Source organism: Diceros bicornis, chromosome 8 (genome assembly GCF_020826845.1).
Source record: "Diceros bicornis minor isolate mBicDic1 chromosome 8, mDicBic1.mat.cur, whole genome shotgun sequence".
NCBI classification, from domain to species: Eukaryota; Metazoa; Chordata; class Mammalia; order Perissodactyla; family Rhinocerotidae; genus Diceros; species Diceros bicornis.
The window spans coordinates 57,848,310-57,872,349 of record NC_080747.1 but is presented as its reverse complement, the minus strand read 5'-3'; the positions used below and the strand labels follow the sequence as shown (position 1 = coordinate 57,872,349).

The window sequence follows — 24,040 nt, the reverse complement described above, 5'->3', positions numbered from 1 at the left end:
TAAGTCATAGCTAACTTATTATTTGTTTATGTTAATTATCCTCTCTGCATTCAATTTTGTAATCAGAGCAATGGAAGTATATGTCTACCCTGAAGAGTTATTAGGATCATTCAATGAAGTAACAGAGGCAAAGCATCTTGTAGGAACTTAAATGGTAGTGGTTGTTACACTGTGGGAGCTCAATAAATGATGATAGCAGCAGTAGTGGTATTGGTGGTGGTTGTTAACATCAGCACGATAAGCACCTTAAAAGCATACACTATGCCTTCTCTGCTTGACTGTTTAGAGGTATGCTATTCATCTAGACAGTCTTCAGCATATGTAGACTAAAGATTTGAAAGCAACCTTTAGAAGGTATGTAGAAGACCATTTCTCACCTATCATCGTATATAAAAATAATTGTTCAACAATCTATTAAACATTATCATTAAGGTAATTAATACCCCCTTAATCAGAAGAGGCTGATTTCAAACACTGCCCTATGGTCACAATAACATTTACTGACTGGAGGAGCAGACAACATAACAAAAGATCTAGCTGTTTTACTCACTAAATAAATATTTTTAAATGTGTCCACAATGTTATTCTATGGTTATATTTCTCTGCTCTATTTATGAAGAAATCAAATGCTTAATACCCCTATGGAGCCAGAAAAAATAGAGCAGTCCATTTTCACAGCATGGAAGCAGCAGCATTAAGAGCCAGAGTATGACCAATCCAAGGGAATGGGCAGCCTGGCTTTAAAAAATGAGAATGCAATTTACCCTAGGAACCTGGTGCCTGTTATCATTCAGATCCTGTTACAGTTAGTCAGAACACTGCTCTCCTCTCACTGAAACACCAAGATTTCACCCCTGGCTCGCACACATGGGTCTAATCACGTTCTCAGAGAACTCATCACAGGCAAGGGAAGCCGACGCAAGAAAGAAAAGCATATATTTACTTAATCCAGGCTTGACTAAGAATGAAAATCTCCTTGGGAGACAAATAGGTTACTATATTTTCAGCAAACCAGTTCATTTCAGCTTAAATGGTTTGAAAGCATAAGGGTTTGAACTGGGAGTGGGGTAAGATAGGGGAAGGAGGTCGAAGGTCAGGATGAGCAGAAATATACTTGTTCAATAGTGATGAGGTGAATATCATGATATATCTGGGATCTCAGTTATTTATTCTTTCAACAAATATTGACTACCTATTTATTAACAGGCACAGTTCTAGGTGTTGGTGATATATTTGTGCGTAAAACAGACAAAAATTCCTGCACTTATGAAGTTTCCATTCTAGTGAGGGAAACAACAATAAACAACATAAATAAGTAAACTATACAGTATCTTAACTAGTAATAAGTACTAAAGAGAACTACAAGAACTTGGGCTTATATGCTGAGTACGATGGGAAGCCACTGGAGGGTTTTAAATGGAGGAGGGACATGATTTGCTTATGTTCATCGCTATGGCTGCTGTGTTAGGAACAGACTGAAGAGAGCAAGGACAATAAGACCAGTTAAGAGGTTGCTGCCATAATCCATGCAGGAGACTGTGATGGTTAGAACCAGAGTAGCAGTAGTGAGGACAGCAAGACGTGGTTGGATTCTGCTTATATCTTAAGGTGTTCAAGGCTTACAATGTCTAGTATAGTGTCCTACATACAGTAAATACTGGAGACATATTTGTCGACCGAATGGTAAAAGCTATGCTCAAAAATTCATGGTGCCCCAACTATTGCCATAAAGACCCCAGAACCCAAATGGTTATGTTAGAGAAGTTGCACCTGCAAAACAAGCCTATACATATGAAAACAATCCAAGTCTAAGATGTCTCTTTTAGCTAAAAGTATCTGAATAACCAGATTTGAATGGAACGAAAATAATATTCAAATATTGAGACTTTTTATGGAAAGAATACTGTAAGAAATACAGAAAACAGCATTTTTCTAAAATAACATGTGAAGTCTTTTGTTCCTTACCCTTCCTCTCTACTGCCACTGCCTTTTTCACATTCTTCTAATTTCTCACCTGGACTACTCAGCAGCCTCCTGATCACTCATCCTCCACCCACCTCCACTCTCGCACCTCTCCCATCCATCCTTACTGCTGCCAGAGTCAGGGTCTACAATGCAGCTCTGATGCCATCCATCCAGGCTGGAATGCTGAGGGAGCAGAGGAGGCCAGTGGGAGATGAGCAGACCAAGCAGGAAAGAGCATGTCATGACAAGCCTTGCTTGCCATACTGAGGCTCCTGCATCTGAGGCTGTGATGGGGGCCCTCAAGGATTCCTGAAACGGTCATTCCCTAAACGTGCCTTGCACATTCTGCCCCACTCTTCACACTGGCACTCTACTTATACGTCTTGACATTTGTTTAAATCCATCCTCCCCCTTCAAGGTCCAGCTCAAATCCCCTGGCTTCCTTCACATCACCAGCAACCCTCGGCCCTCGGTGCCGCTCTCACCACAGAAGTCCCTGCTTTACTCTTGTTCCTGACAACCCACTCTCCTCACAGAGTAATTGTTTTAAAATCTCAATCATTACATGGCACTTCACTGCTCAAAACCCTCCAGTGGCTTCCTGTTTCACTTAGAATAAAACCTAAACACTGTAAAATCATCTATAAGGTTCTATATCAGTTTTTCTTCCTGGAACTATTTTGCCCTCCAGGGGACATTTGGCAATGTCTGGAGACATTTTTGGTTGTCACAACATGGGGAAAATGGTACAGCTGGCACCTAGGGGGTAGCGGCAAGAGATGCTGCTAAATAGTCTATAATACATAGGACAGCCACCAACAAGAAAGAATTAATCAAAATGTCAATAATGCTGAGGCGGAGAACCTTCGTTCTATGTGGTCTGGCCCCACTCCCTTTGACCTCATCTTGAATCACTAACTCCCCTATGTTCCAGGCACACCGGCCTGCCTTCTGTTCCTCACCACACCAAGCTCCTTCCCACCCTGGAGCCCTTGCTTTTTCTCATATCTTTGCTTGTAAAACTAATATTTAATAAACATTCATTGAACACCTACTCTAGGCCAGGCCTTGTGTTAGATAAAACAATAAATAAGAGAGAACACTTGCCCTTAAGGGGTTTACAGATTATTAGTTGAAGCCAGATGTGGAAGAAAATAATTTATTGTATGTGCAAGATACAAGGCACAAAGAAAGGCAAGGTCAATTTCAACCTTGGTGGTGGAGACGGGTGGTGAAGAGGGAAAATCCACTAAACCCCTTCAGGGCAGAACCATAACTGAGAACAATTTTCAGCTTTAACATCTAACACAAGTGTTCTATACGTAACAAGGACTCAGTAAATGCTCAAGAGATTAAGTATGTCCTTAAAAGTTTAAAAAAGTCCTTGTCTTCATGAACATAAATACAAAGGATGTTCTACTTTCTGAAACTGGAGATTATTTTAAGTTTAAGGATAGAAAGTGAAACTTTACTTCCTTTTGATATTGTATATGCTTTGCTAATACAGAACAAAAGTCATTTTTGGAATAAATCCATATAAATCAAAATCTTAGAGATAAAAAGACTAGCCTAACAGTCTAAATTTACATCTAGAAATACATGATAGCAAAGGGGTCAGGAGCGGTACAAACACAGGGGCAGACACAGAATAAACATTCATGCTAGGAGCCCCCCATGAGCCAGACAATGAGCTTGTTTATGGGGACACCAAGAACCATGACATAGTTCCTCCCACCAAAGGGCTCACAATCAGATGAGCGGATTCAGATTTGTACACAAATTATAATGCACTCTAAATAGAGATTCAAAGAGGTTTGAACAGACACCCAAAAGTAAGAGGATAAAGTGTTTAGTGCTGCCTGGAGTGAACCCACCAAAACTTTCTGCAGTGATGACATCTAAACAGGGCTTTGAATAATATAAGCACTCACTCTGAGAACTGGAGAGGGGTTGGCACGTTTTTCAGTCATCACCCGTCTCACACAGTGCAGCAACTCTGAGAGTCATGTGGCCCAAGATAACAAAGTTCTTCAACATGGATTTATTGAGTCTACCATATGGAAATCATTGCGAGGGGCCACACAAGCACTGGAAAGAGGACTAAAACATCGTCTTTGCCTTGAAAACATTTTGGCCCAGAAAAGGAGATAAAGTCATTACACAATTACACAAAATAACTACCACACAAGACATCATGTGCCCAGTGCCACAGACTAATACAAATATACTAAGAGCAAAAAAAGGGGAATAGAAATTACGTCAGGAGTGAAGGCTACACTGACAAGTTTTTATATTCGGAGGATCTTAAAGGATGGGGAGGATTTTGATGTGGTAATTGTTGAGGAGTGGAGAGGAAAGCTGGAATAACTAGCAGAAGAAACTGCCAGATTTGAGGAGAAACCAATAATTCATTTGACCAGAGCCCTGTATTGTGGAGAGAATCATTTTAAATTTAGGTTGAGATCATATCACAAAGAGACTTAAATCCCAGGCTAAGGCTTAACTGACATTCTTCAAGGGGCAAAGGTTTAGCGAACCAAGGTGAAAAGATTTAGAAATATAGGACTGACATATAAGAACAATGCTTTAAAAAAAATTACCGCTTTTGGAATGAAGTAAGGGAGACTGGTTATTAACTCATGGCTAACCATTAGAATAGTCCAGACATGAAATAAAATGACTGCGTCTAAGGTTATGATAGCAGGAATAGAAAGGAAAAATAAAAATGGCAAATTTTGGAGTTATCTAAGAAAACACACTCAAATTAAGGGTTTTACCATAGAGGATAGCAGAGAAAATTTATTGTTACAACCACTTAATATCTATTTCTAGATACCTATGCTAAACTACGTCTCCCTCCCACTCTCTATCTATAACACTTAAAATCACTTTCCTTGCAAGAAGTATCCCTCACTTTGCAGTCTGAAGCTCAGACTCTCTTCCTGCCTCTGCAATGATTCAGGGAATGACCTTGGAGAAGTCATGACCTTGCTAAACCTGGTTTGCTTTTGAGTGCTCTCCAGGGACAATGTGAGACACAACTAACCAAAATGATGGCCAAAAAGAGCCAAGTGCCTTAGTGTTCCTAAATCAATACAGAGCTGCTCAGCAGAGTGGAAAGGTGGATCTCGTCCCAAACAGAGCAGTCAGCCAGCCAGCCAGGGCTACTTGACACAGAGCCAAAGCAAATGCCACCCAAAAACATGCTGCTTTTAATATCACAATGCCCCCATCACTTTCACTGTTTCAGGTTTCTCTTTTGCATCAATTTCATAGCAGGCAGAGCCCTTTATAATTTTAGACAGAATCTCCAATTTTCACATCCTACAGCCTCTTGTCCTAACAAAATGTGAACAAAACAATATCCAGAATGAAAAGCCTTTGATTCATGATGATATCTCCACTGGTATCATTAGATTTGTGTCAAAAGACTGGCACTTATTCTGTAACTGTTGTCATTCAAAGGAATGATTTCAAATAAGCAATTCCATGAGTAATGAAAACTTATTTTTTATATACTCAACTCCTATTTTAAGAGGTAAATCCTAATATGCCTGACTTTCCAATGTTTTCTACAGGAAATAGGAGAATTAAAAAATTCTATATTTTATCAATCCTAAATTTGCTAAATTTGAAATTCTGAAATTTATTTAAGAAAACTTAATGAGCAAAAAAGAATAAGCACGTACCTCCAAAGACACATAACAAATCTGGCAAACTATATATCAAAATTAAGAATATGTTTCCAAATTTTTTCCAGAATAAAATATATTAGTCAACATCCATTTCAAGCCTGCAAGCTAAATCAACACTGAAACCCTTCCCAGGATAGAACATCTGAAAATGATGAACAAAATATAGAAAATATCTTACAGAAATCATGGCTTATCTGCCAAAAAGTAAGAGAAACACTTGGAGACAAAAAAACAAGGGCAAGAAGAAAAAGTAAATCTACAGGGACAGTAAGCCCTGGAGCCTGGGCCTGCCCTAAGAGACTATGCCAATCCAAGGGGGTTTACGGCCTGGGTTAGAATGACCATCTGAACTCTAGGGACAGGAGCCTAATCCTCGGGATATGGGGGAAAGGCCCCCCAAAATAAAACTAGGATACTATAAACATAGCATACTCAGCTGATCAACTAGAAAAAAAACACCCTACAGAGAAAGACAGTGGGGATACATGCCTCTCTTGGCCTTGCCACTAGATGTAATGCCATAAGAAAAGAAAAAAAGAATCTCCAAAGACATTCCTAACCATAAAATTGGGTTTGGGGCTGGAATTCATTTTACCTCTGTGGTCTGGAAAATTTTAAGCCAAAAATGTAGTGTAAAGTGGTCCTGACCTTCTATCGACTAGTCTTGCCACGTCACCCTCAAAAATATATAGATACAAATATAAAATATCGAAACTACACTTCATCAAGCTTCTAGAGCCAATGACCACTTTAAAAGAAATATGGAGGACAAAAGAACATGCTAAATGACACCACAGGGAAGCAATCATCAAGACCTAGACTATGGCAAATTCTTCAGGACAAATGCAGCAGATTTTATTTTCCAAAAATGGCTGGAAAAATGTCTCTTATCCCACACATTTTTCTACAATGTAAAATTGCCATTCCTCCATCAAACGGTGGAGTCCTTCCTTACTCTCTTGAGTGGAGGTTGGCACTGTGACTATTTTGACCAATCAACTATGGCAAAGTAAAGAAGTAAAGTTGTGACAGTTGCAGGAGTAACCATGAAATGGCCTAGCATCTTCCACTTCTTAATTCTTGAAAGTCATTTGCCACATAACAAGCGCAAATAACCCAAGACTGTCATGCTGTGAGAAGCCTAAGCCACATGGAAAGGCTTTGGAGGATGAGATGTCATGCAGTGACAGAGAAGAGAGTGACAGATAGACAGACAAACCAAGGAATATCAAGGCATTAGAGCATGTGGGTAAGTGAAGAAGCCATCTTGGGCAATCAGCCCAGTCAACCCTTCAGATGACAGAAGCCCCAGCCACAGGCTAACTCCAACTAGAGGAGAGACCACAAGCAAGAAGTACCCATCTGAGCCCTGTCAACCTAAAGAAACACGAGAGATGATAATAAATTGTTGTTTTAAGTCACTAGGTTTTCAGGTGACTTATTATATAGCAAAAGACAAACAGAAAAACAACTTGGTTGTCCTCAACAAATAAACTATAAGGGAAAACAAACAGATTGATGGAGGGGAAAATCTATGGACTAAAAGTTTATAAAAGATTTAAGATAATGTTTGAACTTTATTTAGATCCTGATTTAAACAAATAAAGTATATTTTTAAATTTATTATATTTATGACATATTCATAAATTTAAATATGGTTAAGGAATTTTGTTAACTTCTTTTAGACTGATAATGGTATTGTGGTCATGCTTTTAAAAAGAGATCTTATCTTTAGAATTACATACTCTCTAAAATTTACGGATAAAATGGAATGCTGTCTACACTTACTTCAAAGTATTACAGGAAGGGGATAAGATGATAGGGATTTCAATGATACAAAATTGGACATGAGTTGATAATTGTTAGAGCTGGGTGATAAATATGTGGAATTATACCATTCTGTCTACTTTCATATATGTTTAAAACTTTCCATAATAAAAGATTTTTTATAGGGATAAATAAAAATAAAGTGTTCCCAGCTTGGCTAGACTCTCTTATACCTCCCAGAAGAAAATAAAATCTTCTCTGGAAGGCTTTGAAGCATTTGTATAGGAAGATTGGCTCACTTAAAAAAAAAAAAAAAGCACCAAGTACATGAAGAAGAAAGACACCAAGAGTAAGAGTCAGCCAAGAAAATGAAGTTCAGAATAAAAGCTGCAAAGATAGCAACTATATATAACAATAAATAAAAGAGTGCATGGAAGAATAAAAAAGAAGGTAGGGACTATCAAAATTGAATGGGAAGATTTGGGAAAGAACAAAATGGAACTTCTAAATATAAAAGAGTGTAATTCTTGAAAGGAAAATTCAATGGAATGGTTTGGTAGTAGAATAGAACCAACAGAAGAAAAAAACTGGTAAAGAGAAAGATCTGAAGAAATTATCCAAAATATAACACAGAGACCAAGAGACAAGAAATATAAAAAAACAACAACAAAAAACAGGTTAGTAGAAACGAAGCACAAGATGGGAATGTAAAATAAAATTCTACTTGGAATTCCAGAAGGACATTCTAGAAATTGAAAGAGTTACAAACTTACAAATTTCCATAATTGATAAAAGACAGGAAGATTCAGGAAGTCCAATAGACCAATATATAATAAAAAGAAATCTATGCTTATACAAGTACTGGTAAACTCCAGAATAAAGACAAAAAAAGAATATGGTAAAAGCACTCAGAAGAAGAGAATAATTACTTACAAAGGAATGAGAATTACACTGGCAGTTCACTTTTATGGAAGTCAGAAATACTGGAAAACAGCTTCTAAGTGCTGAAAAAAAAAAAGCTTTCAACCTAAAATGATATATCCAGAGAAACTACCTTTCGAGAATGAGAGTCAGACAAAAATATTTTCAGGCAAACACAAATGAGAGAGTTTACCAGCCAACGACCCTCACAGGAGGAAATTCCAAAAGTCTGGTAAATAAGTACTGTTTAAGGGAAATAATTCAGTCTAAAGGAAAGTATTCCAACAAGGAAGGTCTGAAATGCCAAAAAAAAAGAAAATGGTAAACTTCTACGTAATTTTAACAATATTGACCATGTCTAATTAATTGGATTTTAAAGTCCAGATAGCAATAAAATCTGGGTAATAACAGCATATGATTCAGGAAGGAATATCAAAATTAAAGCATTCTTTAGCCTTTAGCATTATTCAGGAGAAGGGTAAAAATACTAACTTTAGAACTTAAATATGCATATTAAAATATGCAACATAATCACTAAAAGAAAAGATAAAGTGCGTAAACTAATAGAAAAACAAGTAGAATAAGAAAATAAGAAAAACAAAACTGTATTAACCTAAAAGAGGGCAAGAAGGGAAAATAAAAAAGAAAGAACATGGAGAAAGTTAGACAAGTAGCAAAAATAACGTAGTAAAAATGAATCCAAATATATCAGTCATCACCATCAGTTTAAATAGATTAAATGCTTTAGTTAAAAGCAAAGATTCTAAAAATGATTTTTTAAAAAGTCTAGCTATGTGTTATTTACAAAGCAATACAAGACAAAAGGTATATTGAAAATAAAAGAATGGAAAAACACATATCAGGCAAGCGAAAATTAAAAGTTACCGCAGCTTTATTAGTACAAAACAAAATAAGCTTTAAGGCAAAAAACATCACTAGAAACAAAGAAAGTCACATAAAAAGTTCAATTCATTAAAAAGATAAACTAAGTCATAAATGTAGATGTGCTTAATAACATGGCTTCAAAATAAATAAAGCAAATATTAACAGAACTATGAGGAAGAAGTACAAAAGTTACCACCATAACAGGAGATTTTTAACATATCTTTGTGTAAATGGAGAGCTCAAGAAAACAAAGTAAAGATATAGGAAATTTGATCAACATACATTAAAAACTTCACCTATTTTACTGTTTTTCAAACCATTTTGACCCTGATCTTTAATAAGAAATTCATCATGAACCTATACATACTTATATATATTCACAAGCACATACATACACATGCACACACATAATTGAAATAAAAGATTTACAAAATAATATTTATACTTCATAAGTGGAATGTATTACAATATTTTTCTATTTCATTCTATTGAAAAATTTTAAATGCTAGTGGTGATTTTCTAAATTAATTTTATGTTCTATTAATGAAATACAACCCACAGTTACAAAATACTAACTAATGAATATATATTGAATGCATCCAACAACTGGAAAAGACATTCTTTTCAAACACACATGGAAATATATATGAAAACTGACAACATTCTAGGATATTAGATAAGTTTTAACAAATTTCAAGAAATCTGTTTCCAACCAACTACATTCACTGACTGCAATGGAATTAAATTAGGAATTAACAAAAAGGATAATTTAAAATTCTATATGCTTGGAAAATTTTAAATGTGCTTTTAAAAACCTACAGCTCAAGAAAAAAAATCATAACGACAATTAGAAAATACTTAGAACTTAATAAAATTAAAAAGTTGTCAAAAGTTTTGTGATACAGCTTATAACAGAAATGAAGAAAGACTGGAAATTAATGAGCTGAATATCTAACTTAGGAAATTACAAAAAGAATAAAATAAACTTCAAAAAGTAGAAGGTAGGAAATAATAAAGAGCAGAAATTAATGAAATAGAAAACAAAGATATAGTACAGAACATCAATACAGTAAAAACTTGCTTCTTTGAAAAAAGACTAATAAAATTAACAAACCTCAGGCTAGATTGATCAAGGAAAATGAAAAGCATGAATCAATAATATTAGGAATTTAAAGGGAAAAATAACAGATTCAGATTAGAAAAATAATGAAAGACAATATTATAAACAACATGTCAATAAATTTGAAAATATGGGGGAAATGGAAAAAATCTAGAAAACTGTAAGTGACTAAAATAGAAAAAGAGAAATTCTGAATGTTTTATAACCATTAAAACATTTTGATCGTCGGTTTACAAGTTCCACACAGAAACTACCCAACCCAGATAGTTTTACAAGCATGTCTGATCATTCAAAGGAAAGATAATTGGCATGTTACGCATAATAAAGAGAATACTATATTTTATTTCATAGACTAGGATGGGAGTAGAATAAAAGGAGAAACAGTCCCCAGCTCATTTTATAAGGATTGTACATTCCTGATACCAAAATCAGACAGGGACACTACAAGAAAGGAAAATTGCAGGCCAATGTCACTCTTAAACAGAGATGCAAAAATACAAAATGTATATTAGACATTAGCAACCAAATCCAACTATGTACAAAAAAGAAACTATGTTCTACCAGGTTGCAAAGTTGGTTCAACAATAGAAAATCTATTAATGTAACTCACCAAGACAACAAATGAAAGAAGAAAACTCATATTTTTATCTCAATAGTTTCAGCAAAAGCATTTGTCATTACCTTCATTAAGGAGAGTTACCACATTAAAATCAGATGTGGTATGATACTGGCTGAGTGGTAAACAGTTTATATTGCCCTCTTTGGTATGAAGGAAATATGATTTGAAATAATTTTTTCAGATTTAAATGAGGTCTTCCTAAAGTATTACATTGAGGAGATGTGTCAACACAAGGTGATCTATGACTCTGCCAAGTCTTAAAGAACATTAGCTATTATGTAATTCCCAATAAAACTGTCTTGGTTTTGAATCACTTAGTATTTTCAAGTACTACAACGAAAGTAAAAGGCAATGATAACCATTATTATGAACATTTACCTTGAGTTTGTGTTCTTTCCTGTTTACAATCACAGCTGTGATTTGCTGGTCCATGAAAATCAGAATGGTGACCAACAAAGCTGGGATAGCAGCTGCAAGGTACACCCACCAGGGGTTTCCTCCAAAGGGTGGAACAAACCAACCCCGGTTTGGACTTGTTGGCTTTAAGAAAAGAGAAAACATTTTTCAAAACAATATTAATACATACTACTTGGTGAAAAATCAATGAGAGACACACACTTTCATTTTCGGAGAGCCAACTCATTCTAAAATAGAAGCAGTATTACTGATAGATTGGACAACAAAGACTATTCACCAAAAACTTCCTAAATGAGGTTATTTTTAGGGCAATATTTTAAATGGAGACTAAGACTATACGCTGATGGAACAGAAGTAAATGCCATTTCGTGCATTTAGGATGATCTAAGATAAGGGCTCAAGATGGAAGAACTGAAGTGCCCTTAAGTTTAAGGGGCAGCGATAAGAAAAACCCAAATGTAATATTCAGTAAAGAGGCAGGCAAGAAATTACAAAACCACCACGAACTTTGGTCATGGGTTTTGGCATTTATACTGAAGTTGTTTCTACTACTGCCAAGTTGTAATAGTTTCACACTACAAAATATAAAAAGCTACAATATTTTTGTGTTATAATTGAACTTTTTATTTAAACTTACCTGGTATTTCTTATTTTACACATGCACATGACCTGGAATAACTGATTAAGTCCTCAGAAAATCACAGAAAATAAAAAATATGGTCATTTTTGTAGTTTTCCATCTATCCTCTGTCAGCAGATCAAAGATCTCTACTACAGCAAAAAGATATTTTCCTATCCTTTTCCTAACTTTAAACAATGTAAATAAACTAAAATAGAATACTATCTATGAATTATTTTCTCCACATTTACTATCAAGAAAGTCTCATTTCTCCTCTGAAGATATTTCTGTCTTTCGTCTCACTTTGCTCACAATGCCATCACTGAACCTATCCACATTTTACTACCTTGACCAAGTTGTGAGCTTGTAGGGAAGGAACTTTGTCTTGCTCTTCAATGCATTTCAAATCCCCAGTCTAGGGCCTGACTCAAAGCAAATATTCAATAAATATTGACTTGAACCAATGATTGAAATAAGAACTTACATTTGCTAATGAATATATGATGGCAGAGATAATGCAAGAAATATTCTGTTTCCTATAACATAGATATCCCTTCCTCATTAAGTAGTTATTAAGCTAAAACTGCAGTTAGTTTAATTTTTCTTACCCTGTATGTGGTCTCAGTGATGGAGAAAGAGGTTAGGAGTGTTCTAGTACATAGGTGAAAGACTTATAATAGAAAATTAGGTAGAGATCTTTACAAATGACTGAAATTTTAATAGGTAAATTTTACCTATTAGACCTGCACATATCAACTGGTTTATAAAATGAGTAATTTCTATATCTTCTTTGTAATAATTAAAATTCACATTACATATAAATGTGTGTGTATATGGCAGGTAGTTTCCTAGCAGGAAAAGAGCACTGAATTAGTAATGTAATCTTGGGCATTTTACTTAATTTTTTTTTTTTTTTTTTTTTTTTTTTTGGTGAGGAGATCAGCCCTGAGCTAACATCCGCCAATCCTCCTCTTTTTTTTGCTGAGGAAGACGGCCCTGGGCTAACATCCGTGCCCATCTTCCTCCACTTTATATGGGACGCCGCCACAGCATGGCTTACCAAGCAGTGCGTCGGTGCACGCCCGGGATCCGAACCAGCGAACCCCGGGCCGCCGCAGCGGAGCGCGCGCACTTAACCGCTTGCGCCACCGGGCCGGCCCCTTACTTAATTTTTATGAGCTTCAATCTCAACTTCATAAAATCAGGATGATGATAGTTACATTGCATCCTAGAATTATTATATGGATCAAGGTGATAGGTTGTATGAAAATACTTTGGATATTTTAAAATACTCTAAAAATATAAAACAGAGTTTGTAATGTTATTATAAGGTATTTTTCAATAAAAGTCAATATAATGTGAACTTTGCATTTAATCCTAGTCAGATATTTAATTTTAGTGAAGAAATAGACAAAATGTATACAGTCATGTATTGCTTAATGACAGGGATATGTTCTGAGAAATGTGTCATTAGGCGATTTCGTCATTGTGCGAACATCAAAGAGTGTACTTACACAAACCTAGATGGTATAGCCTACTATACACCTAGGCTATATGGCACTAATCTTATGGGACCACTGTCATATATGCATTGACTGAAACATTGTTATGCAGCGCCTGACTGTATATACACCTAGCAAGAAACCATTTTTTTTTTTTTTTGGTGAGGAAGGTAAGCCCTGAGCTAACATCTGTTGCTGATCCTTCTTTTTGCTGAGGGAGACTGGCCCTGAGCTAACATCTGTGCCCATCTTCCTCTATTTTTCATATGTGGGACACCTGCCACAGCATGGCTTGATAAGCGGTGCGTAGGTCCACCCCTGGGATCCCAATCTGCGAACCCCAGGCCGCCGAAGCAGAACACGCGAACTTAACCACTACACCACCAGGCTGGCCCCAAGAGACCATTTTTGAAATAAAAGAAATGGATAATTGTACAAAGCTAACTCAAAGAGAGATATGAGAAACTGGAATTGAGAAAAGCAAAGAAAGCCAGAGTTCCAGGAATGACCAAAACACAGAAGTTCACCTACCTTGAACTCGCTTGGCACAAGTAGTTTTGGAGTATCCACACCTACCAGAGCATCTATTACACAAAAGATGAGAATGGACAAGATAATGGCAAAGTCACTGATCAGTTTCCTTGCCTGAAAAAATAAAAAAGAAACAGGGACCGTTTAGTACTAGATACACATACTTGCCTGTGTTTGAACTGAACGAAGAATTCTGTAGTTGCTAACGGTTCACAGTAACAGCTTCATCAACAAATTAAAAGGGAAATGTCACACTGCAGAGAGACTATTTTTTAAATTGTTATTGCATCACGTTCTCACCTGGCCAGAAATAATCTAATCCCACAGAACATGTCACTCTGTGTGTGTGTGTGTGTGTGTGTGTGTGCGTGTGTGTGTGTGTGTGTGTGTAGGCAGGGGAAAGGAATCAAAGATAATATATCCCTGAAATATTGTACAAACACTCTTCCTGTACACAGCACAAAGGAGACCTGGATAAGGATGAAATCTCAAGGCGTATTGTAAAAAGCTGCACAAAAACACAGACTGTTGTTTACCATCTGGGAGGTAGCGTTGTGAGTATAGAATGAGATAAATTCCATAAGGTGACCTAAAAAATACCAAGAATCTAGCAAGGAAGTGGTTACAAGTGCCAGTCTATTGAGTGGACTCAAGACCTCAGAGAAAAGTAAAATGATGGAAGCTGGGAATTTGACGGCGTTGCTAACTTTGTCAAAGAAAATATTTTTCACTCTAGGCTAATGTTTAAAATCACCTATATGTGGAGCATCTCTTCTCCACCACTTCTTAAGTGTGGCTGCCATTATTTGACAACTTTCAAACTTCCTAAGTACCTGCCTCTGGTCAGGACAAGGACTGGGCTTTATGGGATGTAGCATTAAACCCAAACTTTCCCCATGGAGTGGGTGCCGAATGGCCATTTCTGAGTCAGCAGGGGAGCATGGGACTGTTTAGTCATTTGGCAGTTCCTCTGTGGTGTCCAGTGGCACTGACAAGGACCTAAGAGCATTACTAGAGCACAGACACCTGAGTTTCTCCATAAGGTATGTAGAAACAGTAGTGCATAATCTGATCATTCAACGAGAATTGACTCAATACCTAATACTTTGCTTGGCACCAGGGATACCACAGTGAACAAAACAGACACAATCCATGTCTTCTTGAAGCTCACAGTCAAGTCATACACAAGGAAGCCTGCTCCTAAATAAAATCAGGGTTGATTCAGAGGTTATCAAGTTATCTCAGGGTGAGTGAGCAGCCAGTTTGCTGGTGCTGCTAGATGAAGAGAGATCAGTGATGGGCTGAGTGGCTGCCCAGTTCTCAGGACAGAGGGTCTTCAGAAAGAGTAGCAAGACTACTGCAGTCAGGTGTTCAATAGAAACTGGGGTGAAGAACGGAATTACTTGGCGATGTGGGTATGCTGAAGGCCGTAGTAGTGCTCAACTGTTGACGGTTACCACGTGTCAGGAGCCTTGGGTACTAACTAGCAGCAGGATCAAAGAGGCACTTTTGGCCAGGATTTCCTTTCCCTCTTAGAGGGCTGGATTCTACTAGGTTTAGCTTTCTTGAGAAGTACACACAGAGGAGCAGAAAGCCAGCTACGGGACCTTTTAGGAGCAAGTTAACAACAATTACAATAATTTCAAGCACAAATAGATGGCAGGGGTCAATCTGGAGAGAAAATATAGTACAGCACTTAGAAGCACAGTTTCTATAGTCAGATTACCTGGGCTAGAACTCCAGCACCATTATTTCCTGTCTGTAAATACTTATCCTTTCTTAGCTTCAATTACTCTATCTGCAAAATGCAGCCAAAATAATCCCTACCACTTCGTTGGTTTGTTATAAGAATTAAATAAGATAAGCCAGGAAAGTGCTTAACATAACACCTGGAACACAATAAACTCCCCTGATATACGTTAACTATTGTTAGTCCAAGTTCCACAAGGCCTCTCTGGCTGCAGAAACCACTGGAATAACTAAATAATCTACTCTCAGGAGGTCTCTGAAAGGAATCTTCAATTCCAAGAAACAAGAAATAAAAGCCCAGTCTTTAGAACTGCCACTCAGAGCGAATTTGGGTTGGAAGTATCTGGAATCCCTGTAGAAAAGAATATTTCCCAGGGGCTCAATACTAGAGGAAACTCCCATTTCTTAAGTTTTGTGCAAGTAAGTGTTGACGTGGGCAGTTCAGGATGGTCTAGCAACAGGGGGTCATGTGAAGCAGTTTCAGGAATATATTAAGATATTACAATAATCTCTCTAGTCTAGTAAGTCATAAATCCTGGAAGACCAGAGGTCATTGCAAAGGCAAAAAAGAAGTTATCTCTTCTTCATCACCCTCCCAATCCCTCCCCAGCAAATCCAACTTGTTGGCATCTCAGATATCCTAGAAGTTGTTCAAAAAGGGAGGAACAGTTATTAAAAAGACAGCACTCTTCCTTTTTTTTTTCCAGAAAAAGAAGAAGGGAAGTAGAGGGTAGCAAATGAATCCAATCCACAATTCCTTGGTAGAAATTCCCACAGGGTCTGTACCTCTGACCCTGCTAGAGGACAGATCTGCTTGACTGGAATCACTACCTGGAAATGGTGCTTCCTTAGTTAGGAGAGAAGGCATTCTCAGCCTTCCATAAACTGAACACTGAAGCCCTAAACCTGCTCTTTCAGCAGTGTTCTCCATCTTAATTAATGTCAATTTATTTTTTCCTGTTGCTCCGGCCAAAAACTTTGGACCATCCACATGACTCTTCTCTTTCTTTCACATCTTACATCTATAATAGGCCAGCAAATTGCCTCCAAAACATATCCAGGATCCTGTCCCTTCTCACCACCTCCATTGCTATTACCACGCTGGTCTAAGCTACCACTTTATCTCACGTTTCCTGCATTAGTGTTCCACCCCATCTTCCTGCTTTTACACTTGCCCCCGTACATTGCCAACATAACACCCAGAATAATTACGTTAAAATTTAGGTCAGATAATATGGTAGGCAGAAGAATGCCCCCCTAAAGATGTCTATGTCCTAATTCTTGGAACCTATGACTATATAATGTTACATGCTAGGGAGAATTAGGTTGCAGATAGAATTAAGGTTGCCAATGAGCTGACCTTCAGATTGGGGAAATGATCTGGGATTATATGGATGGGCGCAAGGTAATCATAAGCATCCTTATGCATGAAAGAGGGAGGCAGAGGAGTCAGTGTCGGAGTGATGCAGTGTGAGAAAGACTAGACTGGCCATCGATGACTTTGAAGATGGAGGAAAGGGGCCATGAGCCAAAGAATGTGGGCAGCCTCTAGAAGCTGGAAAAAGCAAGGAAACACAGTCTCCCCCAGGGTCTTCAGAAAGAATGCAGCCCTGTCAACACCTTGATTTTACCCCCATTGAGACCCATTTCAGACTTCTGACCTCCAGATCTCAAGACAATAAATTTGTGTTGTTTTAAGCCATCATTTGTATAGTAATTTGACATAGCAGGCATGGGAAACTAATAACTAATATAACTAAACAGATAACTTATCTATTTCAGTTTAGTTATTAGTTTCCCAAATTTATATACAGATATAAATTTGGAAGAACCACTCAGCAATGGTATTCTTGTCAAGTGTGGCACTATTACACTGTAGTATAAAAGTAGCTAAAAAAGACACATACTAATAAACTTCAGGATTACATTTCTTAAAATTTATGGGAACAAACGCTACTCTATTAATAATATTGCTTAACCTCATTAAAAATCACAGCCAGGGTGACATATTCTGTATAATATACTCCCTTCTATTTCCCCTTCCTTCTCCTTAAATTGTATAATACAGTTCAGTTACAGCAGAAATCACTCCTGGAGAGGGTTTATTGTAAGACATTCATTTCTAAGTTATTGGATCTAGTTTAAACTTTACAATCAAGGAAATTGATTTTTCCCAAGCCACTTTTGTATTCAACTCTAAATCCTCTAATTGGAGAAGGCAGGTAGGGGTGCTATTTTAGCAGGCTATTCAGGTCTTAGCCTATACTAAAAGGAAACTTTAATTTGAACAACGCAAAACTGACAGTAGAACTAGAAAGTGCTCTAAAGATGTCAAGCTCTGAGTACATGCAGCCTACAAGATACACTCTACGACCTACGTACAGGAGCTTTGAGTCTGACTTGAAGGAGATAAGAATTGCTCTATTTGGGCCCTTCTCACCTTTCCAAACACATTTACAAAAAAATATATATGAATTTCCTTTCATTGTTTTTTTTTTGTTTATTTTACCTTCCATTTCCATCAAACTTAACCTCTTTCAAAAACTCTAAAATAGTTCTCTCTTATGTGAGTCAATATATAAATAAAGAAATCAAATTAGAAACCCATAGCTCCTAATTCCCTACTAGTTATTGCTGGTAATGATTAGAAGTAAAAGTGCCAAAATTTTCATGAGAAAACCTGTTCCTACAAGATCTCATGCCCAATCTTTTGGATTCAGAGGCATTAAACCTAGCTTGGACAAACACCATAACTTGTGGGTGTCCATCTAACCTATCTCTAAGTCTCTCCAGGCTCAAACTTCAATAACCTAGGAATATAAACTATCACATTCTAAGAAAAACACAAATTAAAATAACTCATATATAGTAAGGGCTTGCCATAAAAAAAGTTTGTTTTTTCTAACAATACACAGATGTGCTACAACATACAATAATTCCCACCTCCATTTATGAATGAAGGGAAAAAAACGTGTTTCAACTAAGGTTCTCTCTTTTACATGAGACTGGTTTTAAGCTCTTTTATTTTTGTTTACCATTTTTTAATTACAAAACTGAAGAGGAGAAAAATATTTCTGTTCTCTGCAGAATTAATGATAAAATATCTCAATTAATCTAGTAAGAAGTAACCAGCTGAAATATTTAAACTGCCAAAGCAAAGAAAAAATTAAGTGGATGGGAAGGGAAATTCAAATAACCATACGCTGTTCTCTTGTTCTTGGGCAAAAACAACCTAATAAATCTATTATAAACATACTCTTCATGAAGGATGATACTGTATTAATTATTAAGAGTCATAATCATAGAGACACCAACAGTGAGAAGCTAGTTAATTTACAGGGGAAAAAAATGAATTTGGCTCCCCTGAAGCCCCAGAGGAGGTTTGGTTTTCACTTTGCAAGGACTGCAGCTGCTCCTAACTTAACTGGGGGAAAGGCTGAGAGCCTGCAGAGCAGCTCTCCATGGATGGAGCTGCTATAAAGAAACAAGTACAGCAGCAGGTGCTCTGTGGGTTCTCAACAAACATTACTTCACAACGTCAGTTCCTCTTATGATCGTGGTGCTTGGAAAACGCTAAACAACAGTGTAAAAAAGCATTTATTCTAAAAGGGAAAAAAAAGGGTGCTAGACAAATATGTGCCTTTTGGCAAACATGAAAAGCCATAAAATACCATGAGAATTTTGAAATCTGAATCCCCCCTAGCAGCCAATGCTATAAAGCACCGTAAAAGAAAGAAGAATTATATCAGTGTAGCAATCATAATACACTGTACTTTGAATCAATAATAGCCACTATAAGTAGAATTCAATAAAAGGAAAGTCTGATTTAGACTCTAGGATTTTAATGCCATAAGTTCCAGAGTCAGAAAGATTTCGGGAGCAAAAAAGGGAAATGGATTGGGCAATTTATCTGCATGGGTCTTAGAGCTTGTCAATGGAAGTCTACCAGAAAAAAGAATGTTTTCTTTCAAGCATGGAATATTCTTTCAAGCATGGACATAGGCCTAATGAAGTGGTTCAGCAGGGATGCTAAGGAGACTTTAGCAATCACAGGCTTCTTCCTCCCTTCTGCCTCAAAACTGAGCAGTGCAACAAAGAACCAAATGAGTGTATACCAGAAGCAAATGAACAAACCACATGAGAGATACTAAGTCCCAATCTGGTCTCTGTATTTTAAGTTGAAACTGAAAATCTGGAGCTGATCCAGAGAAGAGTAACCAGAGGAATGTCTAGAAAACACATTACATAAAAAATGACGGTAGGCTACACAGAAATAAACTTGTTCTGTGTAGCTTCAGAGGGCAAGAGCAGACTGCAAGGACAGAGGCTATGGAAAGGCAGATTTGTGCTTCTATCAGGAATGCCTTCGGAGATGAGAAGTTCCTGTTCCAGGAAGCATTCAAGCAGCCTGCAGAAAGTAGACAGTAGTGTTGGACTGGACGGTATTCGAAGTCCTAACACTAAAATACAATGATTAAGACCCAAATATCAAAATTTCTGACCCTCTAATAGGGTCTTCTCGGATATATCCCCCAAAAAGCCATTATAATAAAGTGTTCCAGCAGTTAAAAAGGAAGGTGAATTTATAATTTACATTAAGATATGAAAATAAAAATTCAAAAAGGAATTAGTAACTCATATGTATAAACGAGACAACCTGGAAATGGAATAGAGACATTTTGTGTTAATGCATGGATGTCAGTGCTGGTGACTTTTCCATGGTGGACAAGTAAAAGCTGAAAGTGCTTAGGACCAAGAAGGTACCATGGTCAAAATTACTTCTTCCGTCCACTGACTGCCTCTTTGCCACCATTAAAAGCTCTCATAAAATGCTTTGGCCAAGCAGCACTCTCAACCTTATTTTTCTTAGGCCTCAAATCAGGTTGACTATTTTTTCTCATATATCCATAAGAACTGAAGCATTTGTAACATTCGTTAAATGTCTAAGAGATTGAGTAGTATGTATAACCAAATATCTGGATATTTGGATTAAAAACAAATTTGACTTTAAAAAATTACTTTCCTTAGTACAAAATAACACACGAATTTGAAAATCTGATTTGCCTTCACTGACAGCAAAGTCATTTTCTGAATGAGTTTCAATGGCATGATGTGGTCTGATGTTTCCACAAGAATCAGCCAAATGTCACCCAGTATTACTAACACTAGGATAGGATACAGAATACATGCCCTTTATTTCTTACTCATTGCGGGTACATTATTTTGTTTTAGTTTGACAGTTTTTACCATTCATCAAGAAAGTTTCTGAGAGAAAAAGACAACAGAATGGGGATGTCATCTGATTCTTATAAAGAGTTGTTTATAAACTAAACACATCCAACTTTAATAGAATTGTCACAGGCCAAAATGTCAACCAAGAATCAGGGTTCCAAAAATATAGCTAACTGTGGAATTCTTACTATGTACCAGGCCCATGAATTACTTATCTTTGTATCCCTACCATCTAGTATTGTATCAAGCATACATTAGACTCATAATAATTATTTTCAATATTGAAAGAATATACAAATTAATTATAGGATATAGAATACTGTTTTTTTTTTTAAAGAACAATGTCAAAGAACATTCTGCTTAAATGTCATCTAAATAAAGTATAGACGGTGTCACAGCTGTTGATGTCACCTGGAACTTACTAATTTTGTTTATTGAAATGACAATAACAACCAGGAGACATATTAAAGAATCTTACTATTACTTCAATTCACATGAGGGTTACAATTGGTACCTATTCTAAGGAGAGGAAATTACACAGTTCCTTAAGAAAGGTATTTTCATGCCAATTACACACACCAGTGGCCACACTGAATTTGATATATTAAGGTATCAATAATTTTGCCTAATTCAGAGGGCTCTGTAGCTTTATGAGTTCTACTAATCACAATCCTGCTCTATCTTTATGCCTCTGCCTTCATTTTGCCACCGCACGTACAGTGATGGCATCACTTGTTAGTATGGGACTGACTCTGGAAGAACATTTCATGTTAACGCCCTGAGCCATCTGCCACAGAAGATCACAGATGATGCTGTGATGCTCCTACAGGGAGTTTTGATGCCGAAAGACTTTGACTAAAGACTTGAGGCTGATGTAACAGACCAGTAACTGTATGGGATAACAGACTGATCACCCCTGCAAAAAGAATGGGGAGCACGAAGGAGACACTCAGTGGAGGACTGGTACTCCACCCATGTCCACTGAGCATTAGGGTTCTCTGGAAGTGCCTGATAGACAAATCAGATTCCTGAATGACAGGCTAGCAAAGGCAAACTTAAGTGCTCATACTGATGGATTGCTAGTGGCTTCATGAGGGAGGGAAAGAGTGGGTAAACTGACTTGGTCTAAGCAAAGGTAACGAGGGACTGAACTAGAGGAATAGAATTGTAAGTATGAAGGAGAGAGATTATAGCAGGATAATCAAGGGGACTGTGATGAGTTTAATATGACAAAGAAAAACTTGGAGAGGCAAATGTGATGGATCTCATCTTTTGTCACACCAGATCCATTTTCCACCTTGCTCTCTGCCTTAGGAGGCTGACCTGTGTAGTCTACAATGGGGTCCCTTGCTGTCTGGGTTCTAGCTGGGTTTAGCCTGCAGCAGCCTGGACAGGCCATCAGAGGGAAGAGAATGAGATCAGAGAACTGATTCCTGTAGCTGTATCCCTGGGAGGTTGCCTCAGGCTGGCTCCATCCCTCAACCCAATGTCACAGCACCTCTCAAGAGAGCTGTCTCTATCCTTCTCCCTTCTTCTAGGTTCCAGCAACCACTCCCTTCTTTTGGGCCTGGGATAGTAACAACCCCACTGTTCCTAGCACTGAACACTACACTCTCTTGTGGTTTCCCTAAACCTTTATTAAACCCCTCAAATCATCCTAATTTGAGTATATCATTTGCTTCCTGCTGGGACCCTGACTGATATACCAAATGTAATTTTAAGATTTTGATCCTGGGTGGCTATGAGGATAGGTGATGCTATTAGCTGAGAGAAGGAATATAGGCAGATGAGTAAGTTAAATTGTGGAAAGAAAAACCACATTTTGAACTTGCTACATGACAATTGTGGATAATCCACAGGGAGAGGTTGACAGCAACTGCAAAAGCAGACCTGGCGTAAAGATGGAGATAATAATTAATTCTTGGAAATTTGCAATCTTGATCATTGCTACAAGCAATAGTTTAATACAGAGAATTTGTTTAATTTAGGACATGGGGTCAGAAAACTCTCTTTAAAATTATAGAATACTAGGGCTTAAAAGGATGTTAATTGTCACCTACCTGAGCTCTCCCTTGATGAGGGTGGTAACTAAAGTCCACAGTTAGCTATCAAAGGGCACACTGCTAGTTAATGGCAGTGCTGGCAACAGGATCTACAGCTCCTGGGTTCCCACACCTGTGCTCTTTCCACAAAATGCAGCATTTGTCTCTACTGGCTTTCCACTAGACAACAAGTATTGGGTACCTAGTCTGCAGTCAACCTAGTGCTAGTGGACGTGAGGAATAAAATAGAAGTATAACTGTTATCCAGTACTTTACAGTCTTAATTGACTAGCAATTCATACAAATGTTTAGAAATGAAAATACAAAAGAGAAATGACTGCAAGCTAAGAAAACAGTACATCTTGTGTGACAAGGGCACTGTCATCCAGTATTCACATTTTGAGTTTTTAGAGGTTTCCTGTGAATTGTGGGTGTGAATGAGGAAGTTAGTCACAGTTAGGCCTGATTATTGTCACAGCAATCAAGGATTGTCTAATTTATCGTGTTTAAGCATATAAGTGTTAATTATGGAATATAATATGTAAGTATAAGAATCTATAAACCTATCTGCTTCTACCTATGGAGACCATCCTTCTAAATGACAGCTTAAATGAAAACATATTTTGGCAAATGAGAGAGAAATAAGAGGTTCCTATTATTCATGTATGTATGAATTTCTGTATGTATTGTCACTATTTAGCTATAAATGTGAAGTGAATAAGGGTGTAAGGGGGAGACAATAGTCTGAAAGACTACACACTTTAACATTGTTCCTTGGAAATCACATATATTTTCTCTTCCCTGTTTATTTTATGATTCGGTATGTACAATTCTAAACTATGTTGAGAACCTTTTTAACAGGAATTATAATTAGAACGCTATCATTATTCTATTTTCACATACTCATGACTTTCTCAACTGTGCTTATCAATGCCTGAGAAATTACCTGCTTGGGCTCTCATAAGGGGAAAATTTC

General features: G+C 37.2%; 1 protein-coding gene across 1 annotated transcript in view; it reads right to left on the bottom strand.

The window, feature by feature from the left end:
• Positions 1 to 24,040, bottom strand: part of SLC4A4 (solute carrier family 4 member 4) — a 271,080-nt gene that overhangs the window by 21,675 nt on the left and 225,365 nt on the right. Inside the window, exons 16-17 of the mRNA XM_058547242.1 lie at positions 14,042 to 14,155; positions 11,351 to 11,512 (exon numbers count right to left, since the gene is read on the bottom strand). Of these exons, the coding sequence (XP_058403225.1) occupies positions 11,351 to 11,512; positions 14,042 to 14,155 (276 nt within the window). The remainder of the gene's footprint in view (positions 1 to 11,350; positions 11,513 to 14,041; positions 14,156 to 24,040) is intronic.